This window comes from Eptesicus fuscus, chromosome 6 (genome assembly GCF_027574615.1).
Source record: "Eptesicus fuscus isolate TK198812 chromosome 6, DD_ASM_mEF_20220401, whole genome shotgun sequence".
Classification (NCBI taxonomy): domain Eukaryota; kingdom Metazoa; phylum Chordata; class Mammalia; order Chiroptera; family Vespertilionidae; genus Eptesicus; species Eptesicus fuscus.
This window is the reverse complement of record NC_072478.1, coordinates 55,151,096-55,159,879: the sequence shown is the minus strand read 5'-3', so window position 1 is coordinate 55,159,879 and position 8,784 is coordinate 55,151,096. Positions and strand designations below refer to the sequence as shown.

The 8,784-nt window shown below is 48.0% G+C and overlaps 1 protein-coding gene across 1 annotated transcript; it reads left to right on the top strand.

Moving 5' to 3' along the window:
• Window positions 1–2,265: 2,265 nt before the first annotated feature.
• POU4F2 (POU class 4 homeobox 2) lies at window positions 2,266–3,935 on the top strand. Its single transcript, XM_008143917.3, has 2 exons — window positions 2,266–2,544; window positions 2,994–3,935. Exons 1-2 carry the CDS (start codon window positions 2,266–2,268, stop codon window positions 3,933–3,935), a joined length of 1,221 nt encoding a protein of 406 aa, XP_008142139.1.
• The last annotated feature ends 4,849 nt before the right edge of the window (window positions 3,936–8,784 follow it).

Below are 8,784 nucleotides of genomic sequence, written 5' to 3'. Positions count from 1 at the left end.
AATTACCCTGGCTGTTGTTGATATAGAAATTAAACACCTAAACATTTACTTGAACCGTCCCGGGCAAGCCACATTCATTTATGTCAACAACCCCTCTCCAGTCCCGTGTCCAGGCCCCTCGGCTCAGCTACTGAAGGTAGGAGGAATCCCCTTTGGCTACTATTTACTTATTCCTCCACAGAAGGGAGGAGAACGGCAAACCTGGGAGTAGCACGGGAAAGCGCAAGGGGGTTAAGGACCATGGACAGATCCCATCGCGTGCCGTTTGCGGCGTCTTCCCAGTCCTGGCGTGTAGCAAGGTCTGTGCTCCCAATTTGAACCTGCCGTCCCGCTGAGGTCAGGGGCCAACCGGCGGCCCCCTTCTTGCTGCTGCCGCAGGGCTTCCGGGTGCTGACCACTCGATGGCCCCCCTTCGCCACGCTTCTTCCCACTCTGTTTTGTCCCAGCGCGCGCCAGCGCCTCTCAGGCCTGCCGCCTGCTCTCGCACCTGCTCGCCTTCCCCAGGCACTGTGTGCCTGCACCTGCTCCCAGCCACCCCCGTCCTGGTTGGGCCACCCGCCGGCTCCAGCGTCGGGACCTTCTCACCCTCGCCTGCACCCCGCTCCTTCTGCGCTCTGGGGAGGTGACAGCAGCCCCCAACACTAAGGAAAGTAGAGAGAAGGCACCAAAGCGGGGAAGAGAGGAAGGCTGTGGTGTGTGTGTGTGTGTGTGTGTGTGTGTGTGTGTGTGTGTGTGTGTGTAGGAGAGGTTGTCTCCTTCTTTTACAATTGGAACAGTGTGTGTCCACTTCTAAGAAAAGTGGTACCCACTGGGACAAAAGTGTTGGCTAAAAATAGGCTATCTCTTCACCGAGTGGCTGTGGAAATGAAGATAAGTGGGACTTGTGCCAGCCCCTGAGGGCGTGTGTGTGTGTGTGTGTGTGTGTGTGTGTGTGTGTTGGGATGTGTGTGGGGTGTTCAGTAGCACATGCGCTTTTTGATCTCTGGCCCTGCCTCTCCCTCTGTCATTTGCCCCTTCTTCCTTTGATTGTGGCTAATGAAGAATAATAAATCCAATGGCAGGGTTTGCCCATGGATCCGCCCAAGACCCAACTCACACTGAACCGGATACAGGGAGGAGGAGGAGAAAGATCCGTAGGAAAGAAAAGAGGGTGGAGAGGAGTGTGTGTCGGTGGTGGTGTTGGGGGAGTACGCGGGGACAAGGGGCGGAGGGGGGAGTCGCATGCGCACAGGCGACCCGAGCCTGCTCAGAGGCCGTCCAATCCGCTGAGAGGCGACAAGCCGAGGGAGAGAAAGCCCTGAGCCCTGTCGACCCCCGGTCTCTTGGGCGCCAGGCACCTGCCGGGCCGAGGGGGTGCAGAGCAAATCACCAACCACTGCGCGCATCGCACGGAAGCGCAGAGCAGCGCGGAGGAACCCGGTCGAAGGCAGCATCCGGGTCCACCCGTGTGGCCGGGAGCCTGGGATCAGGGTCACCAGAGCTGCGGGGCGGGGCGGGCCAAGTGGGGGCGGAGGCATGGAACTTAGCGGTAAACAGGAGGCTGGGGAGGCAGCCAGGTAAGAGACGTTCTTAGTAGTCTAGGGAAAACCCCCACTCGAGGTTGGCTTGGCCCGCAACTTTACTTAGGAGTTTCGTTTCCCGGTGAGGTTAGGTCTCCAGAAGGGGCCGGAGGCCAGCTCCTAAGTAGGAACTGCCCCGGGACTGGAGTGTAGACCTGGCCAGTGGGTGGGGTGGAGAGGACACTAAGGTAAGTGAGAGCTGCGGGCGCCGAGAAGGGGCGGTGGCGTCGGAGCGGGCTGGAGCCCGAAGGGAAGGTGGAGGGCGCGGCGGGAGAGCAGGAGGCGGGCATCTGGAGAGCTGAAAGGGCCGGAGCCTGGAGGGAGCACAGGCGGAGAAGGGGCGAAGATAGACTCGAACGAACAGGGGAGGGCGGAGGCGCGCGGGAGGGAGGGCGGGAGGGGGTGCGGGGGCAGGCGCAGGGAGCGGGGACTATAACTCCGCTGCCGCGAGGCGCGGGGGCAGTTTCGGGCGCCCAGGTCTGCAGCTAGCGCCTAGCGGAGCCTAGCCCCCGATCACACTGACGCCGGAGCCGGCGGAGGAGCGCGTAGCCGGGGCAAGACGCGCCGAGCTCGGAGCAGCGGCGGGTGAGCGCAACTTTACACCGCCCGTCCCCGCTTGCCGCTCCTGACCAGCACTTGTCGGGAGGCTCCCGGCAGCCGGGGTCACCTCTTGCGCTACGGACCAGCGCTCCGGCCGGCCGGGAAGATGATGATGATGTCGCTGAACAGCAAGCAGGCGTTCAGCATGCCGCACGGCAGCAGCCTGCACGTGGAGCCCAAGTACTCGGCACTGCACAGTGCCTCTCCCGGCTCCTCCGCTCCCGCGGCGCCCGCGGCCAGCTCTCCCAGCAGCTCCAGCAATGCTGCCGGCAGTGGCGGCGGCGGTGGCGGCGGAGGCCGGAGCAGTAGCTCCAGTAGCAGCGGTAGCGGCGGCGGCGGCGGGGGTTCCGAGGCGATGCGAAGAGCGTGTCTTCCAACCCCACCGGTGCGTATTTCTGCATAATCACCGCTTAGAGGCACATTTTGACAGCCCCCTTTATCTGCTTGATGTTTTTTTCATGTCTGCACAGCAAATCACCCCACACCTCCAACCAATTCCCCCCCCCTCTCTTATGTATTCAGCGGGTCTTTCCTTTCATATTAATTTTTATGACCTGGGATGTTGCCCGCGCGCGTGCTGCGTTGTGTTGTGTTGTGTTTGCAGGCTCACATTCCTCCTCCTCGTGCGCGCTCAGTTTCTCTGGGTGGCGTCCTGCCTCTCCTCCTCACCTGCAATTTTCAGGATTGTTACTGTTGCTACTAATTATTATTATTTTAACGTCCTGGGAATGTTGTAAGCGCGGCAGCGGTGTGGAGAGAAGGGCCGGGGCTTCCGGAGAGCGCGCGCACAATTCCCTGTTGAGCGTAATGTGTGCCTTTTACTTGCAATTGCAGAGCAATATATTCGGCGGGCTGGATGAGAGTCTGCTGGCCCGCGCGGAGGCTCTGGCGGCCGTGGACATCGTCTCCCAGAGCAAGAGCCACCACCACCACCCGCCCCACCACAGCCCCTTCAAGCCGGACGCCACCTACCACACCATGAACACCATCCCGTGCACGTCCTCCGCCTCCTCCTCGTCGGTGCCCATCTCGCACCCGTCCGCGCTGGCGGGCACGCACCACCACCATCACCACCACCACCACCACCACCACCAGCCGCACCAGGCGCTGGAGGGAGAGCTGCTGGAGCACCTGAGTCCCGGGCTGGCGCTGGGTGCCATGGCGGGCCCCGACGGCGCCGTGGTATCCACGCCAGCTCACGCGCCGCACATGGCTACCATGAACCCCATGCATCAAGCAGCGCTCAGCATGGCCCACACTCACGGGCTGCCCTCCCACATGGGCTGCATGAGCGACGTGGACGCCGACCCCCGGGACCTGGAGGCATTCGCCGAGCGCTTCAAGCAGCGACGCATCAAGCTGGGGGTGACCCAGGCGGACGTGGGCTCGGCGCTGGCCAACCTCAAGATCCCCGGCGTGGGCTCGCTGAGCCAGAGCACCATCTGCAGGTTTGAGTCCCTCACGCTGTCGCACAACAATATGATCGCGCTCAAACCCATCTTGCAAGCGTGGCTCGAGGAGGCCGAGAAGTCCCACCGCGAGAAGCTCACCAAGCCCGAGCTCTTCAACGGCGCGGAGAAGAAGCGCAAACGCACGTCCATCGCCGCGCCGGAGAAACGCTCGCTGGAAGCCTACTTCGCCATCCAGCCGCGGCCCTCCTCCGAGAAGATCGCCGCCATCGCCGAGAAGCTGGACCTTAAGAAAAACGTGGTGCGGGTCTGGTTCTGCAACCAGAGGCAGAAACAGAAAAGGATGAAATATTCTGCGGGCATTTAGGAGACCCTTGGCCTCTCCAGGGACAACCCCCCCCCCCCCCCCGCGCATCCCCTCTTTTCCCTCCCTCTCTCTCTCCTCTTTTCGTTCCACGTTTGGCGACCAGAAATCATTCCAGTAAATGTGAATCCACAGAAAGTGGGGGGTTGGAGAGGGAGCGCGCAGCTGAGCCGCGAGCCCGGTGAGAATGTGAAACGACTCCTGCAAGGAAAGAAAAGCAAAAGAAGGGATTTGTCCAGTGGCAGCAAAGTTGTCCCTTTGAACCCCACCCCACCCCACCCCACCCCGGAAAAGGCGCCTGGACTTCTGCAGAGGAAGTCTGGGAGCCGGCTGTTTGCGGGAAGGCAGAAGAGGTAGCCTTTTGAAAGGCCCCCAGAATGATCAAGTAAGATTTGTTTTTATTCCTAAAGACATCACCCTTGCTCAAGTTTAAAAGTACACTTTGCAGCTATTTTTCAGAAATAGAAATTGATTCAGGACTGAAACTTTAAACTAGAGTTGATGCTTAATGTGACAGAGACATCTCTAAAAGTATTTTGAATTTTAAAAAAGATGGCAGATTTTCTGCATTTACACTGTATATTATATATATATTTTTATTGTGGTTCTTACCCCCTTCTTCCTTCTCTGAAGTGTTAATGCTTAAGAAAGGAGTTGCGCCTGCTGTGTTCACTGATCTTGAAAGCTATTATTAGATTATTGCCGAACAGCCCTCTGTAAATTATTAATTTATCTCTCTGGCAACTTAATTTGTAAACATTCTAATTAATTAAACTTCTTTAGTCTTAAAAAAATAGGGGGAATGTATGGCTAGTGAAGTTAAAAATGTTTATGTTGATGAGTTTACTGAATTTTTACAGCTTTCCTATTAACACTGTGTTTCTTTCAGCCCATTTGTATATGCTCACTTGGAATGAAGAATTTTTTTCTTTGTTTTTACTCGTAGTGTTCTGATTTGTGAGTTGACACTCAGTAATGGATGTCTTAATCGTGTAGACCTGATTCACTGTCCAAAGTATTGTTTACTTTGTTACATATTTAATGGGGATTCCCACATTGTCCCCACTGTACATGCTCTTACACACCCTTTTATACACACACACACACACACACACACACACACATACACACCTCTAATGGAAGAGAAGAAGTGAAGCAGTTGGAAACATGATTATAATGCATCATTTTCTAGCTTTAGGTGCATTTGCCACTTGGTGTTTGTTCTTCCAGATTCTAAGATTTCACCAAGGTATTTCAATCTTCTGGTTTTCAATTGCTTTGTTAACTACATTTTAGCATTTACAGGATTCCTTCAGTTTTTCCCTTTGGAGGTTTGTTTGTAGAAAAACTAATTTGAACTCTTAAGAAAGACAGTGCACTGCTTGTAAATTCACATTGTTTGGTAAAATTCTTTTGGAACAAAAAAAAATGGGTACATGATGACTGGTACCTTATCTATTGTAAATATTTCATTCAAAACGATACACATATAGATATATTCTTACAAATTTTGCTGTATTGCTGTTCCATCTGAGGATCTCCGAAGTCTTGAGTTCTGTATATGACCTGGTTTCTTGTTTTTGCTAATAGATGGTTTATTTACTATGGTAATGTATTATTTTTGGTGTTGTTTAATTGTCTTTCATTGAAGAGATGATTTTAATGTTTTATTGGCGAAGTATGCTGCTTTTTCATTAAAATGTGCTATTAAAATTAAATGGCTTTTAAAATGTGATGTTTTAAATCATTTACATTGGAATTATTTTGATAGGGAATTTTAAAAAGCAGGAACACATTTTATGGTTTATTATGGAGAGGTTGTTATCAAAGTCTGACTTGGATTTAGTAGGAGGTGTTTCTCTAGGAAAGTATAAAATGACCGGGTTTTCATGGCCTCCTAACAGTCAGACCTCATCTCACAGGGTGCTGTGCTTTTCTGCCCAGTGGAGATCATGATATGTGATTCTAAATACCTCCTCGGGAGTCCTTTCCCTGGATCTGCAATAATTCTGCAAAGAGAATCTTTGTGAGCAGAGGAGTTGCATGAGTAAAAGGAAGAAAGGGACTCAGTTTGGTTTTCAGCAGCACTGGGAGACTGGGTATGTCAAGAGTCAAGACCTAGTTGGGGGAGTAGGACATTCTGGTTGAAGCCTAGGGGCTGGCCCACCATAAGTCCTCAGTTTAGCTACCACTCCTGGGAAGCAGTGCCAAACCGGAGCAGGAAGTACATTCTCTCTCTCTCTCTCTCTCTCTCTCTCTCTCTCTCTCTCTCTCTCTCTCTCTTTCTCTTCCCCCCTTACTCTCTCCCTCCCTCCTTCTCATTTTCCCTCCCTCTTTCCCACACCTTTAAGGAAACCCACATTCTACAATATGTAGAGTGGGGTTGAGGAGCAAATTATTGCCTAGGTCGTTAGAAGGAGCAAACTATTGCCCCCTTTCTATGACTCACACAGATAATCAGAGTTGTTGGAAGTCTGTCCAACAGTGGTCTGGCACAAAGAAATTTTGCATATTTGATACACAGACTTTTCTTCTTTGTGATCCTAGTTTAAAGACACCTCCTTACCCATTTTAACAATTTTAAGACTACTTACAACAGTTGAGCAACATATTAGGGATTCAAATGGTCTATCCCTCCCTGCAGGAAAGCTCTGGTTTAGATACTTGCATTATTAACGATGAAACATCACATTAATCTATAAGTCCAACAAGAGAGGAAACAGGTCATCCTCCAGGGGTAATTCTGCTAACTTGAGCTGTGACCCTTCTAATATGGAATTGTCTGGGGATATTTCTTACTTTGAGGATGAGGATAGGAAATATCCAATGAATCAATGAAAATTGTTATAGTGACTCAAGTTGGGGTTAAATGTTGTTGGAAAAATGATTGTGATTTTCAGATATAACAAAAAGAGTTGTGAAAGTTGGATGGGTAATGGGTAGAAGAATTTATCTTCCTGTATCTGAAATAAGGAGACACTTGAAGAAACGAAATCCACGTGTCCATTTCAAAATAATGGGATGCATTGCATAGATGCCTAAGAAAATTGAAAGTTGTAGGGATTTAAAAGAAAGAATTGTGAATTAAGATATAGTGATATTGATGGTTTAATATTAATCCTGTGTTTTGGAGTTTGAAAGTTCCTTCTTCCATCTCATCCCCTATTCTTAGATTCAGTTTTTCTGAAAGTATTTTTAAGCAGCCAATCTCCAATTTCACTGTGCTGGATACTGATTTCAGCACCACGGATAGCAACCACATGACTGGGCCCTACTCCAACACGTTTTGACTGTGCAGTTCTAGCCACCTGGAGAACTTTCTGCTTGCTTATTTTTATTTATTTATATATTTATTTATTTATTTTGCAGAGTGGGGGAAATGAATTAAATTGGTTGAATATGTAGCAAATCAGGCTTGCTAATCTAGGATAAAAATTGTCTTCAATAAATAGCCCCTCCTCCTTCCTATATGTGACTGTTATCTAAGGGTCTAGGATGTGTGCATTAAGAGATAGGGGAGTCAGTTAGGAGAAAAAACAAGTGTGCTAGTTTTCTTTCTACAAATATGAAACCTCCAAATAAAGAGAGAAATCCAGTGGAAGTAGTATAAGTTGAGAAACATATTGAATAGAAAAGAAATAGGTGTCCTCTTTAGTGCATTTTGAAGTACAAGGGTAACCCTAACCCCTCCCCCACCTCTCTTGCCTACAAGATGGAAATTATATCCATTAATGAAGACTGCTTAAATGTGTTTGCTTTATGGGAAGAGCATAATTTTAGAAAAAATATATTCTGAAAGTTTTTATTAATTAAAGTTGCAGAGACATGCCAAAACAAACCAAAGAGATTTGGAAAGAAGAGAATTGATCTTAAAGAAATGAAAGGTAAGAGTAGAGTGAATCATGTATACATTGTCGAGAAATATCTATTTGGTATTGGCTTTCAAAATACTCAGATGGATAAATAGCAAATTGAGGCTGAAGATCTTTGTCATATCAATCAAATCCACTGGTATTCATAACTCCTTTTCTAACTTTATTTCCTCAAGGTCCACAATACTTTCTATTGGAAATTGATATTTATATATTGAATTAGCAATACACCTAGTCATCCTCAATTTGATATTTCAGAACTTGGTAGTTTATTTTTAAAACTTCTCTAAGGCAAATGATTCAATCCTTTTGTTCCAAGTGATTATCCAAATCTAAATTAGAATGGAATAAATGACTAACAGCAAAGATCTTGTAAGGACTGATTGTTACCTAAGTAATCTCCACACCAATTGGATTATAATATTATCTGGAAAAATGCAGTTTCCTTTGGATATTTGACATTAAATCAGTTGGTCAATTCTTTTGTTAGACTAAGTTTCATTGACAGATAAACTTGGGGAAAGATGGAACTATGCAAAAGCAAATGAAATAAGATTTATATTCAATGAAATACTCTCCTGTTTTTCTATAAAATGTATTTTAAAATAAACAACAAACATAACTAAGTCTTTTCTCAGTAAAAGACAGATTCTGAGACCTCTCTTTGCCAATAGAATTAGAATTTGTAGGGTAAACATACTTCATTTCAAACTTAAAATGAATACATTACTTTTGATGTATCTGTTTGGGAAGCTCTGAGGAGATGGTGAAAAGGGCATTAAATTTTTTTACTTGATTTTAAAAGGCATGTTAATAAAAAAAAATGAAGCTCATAATTTTTCAGGAAAGCCATGACAGTAAGTTTAGAAATTCATCTTTTCAATTGTTTGTTAAAAATAATTTATATCTCCAGGTATAAATGGTCCACATTAGAATTAAAAACTGCATGCACTTAACTTTGTAGTTGGCCTTGGAGGGAT

What these genes read in the sequence shown, in the direction of transcription:
- POU4F2 (XM_008143917.3), top strand. Translation starts at nt 2,266, where the DNA reads ATGATGATGATGTCGCTGAACAGCAAGCAGGCGTTCAGCATGCCGCAC. An exon ending in CGTGTCTTCCAACCCCACCG is followed by an intron (nt 2,545 to 2,993) that starts GTGCGTATTTCT and finishes TTGCAATTGCAG; the next exon opens with AGCAATATATTCGGCGGGCT.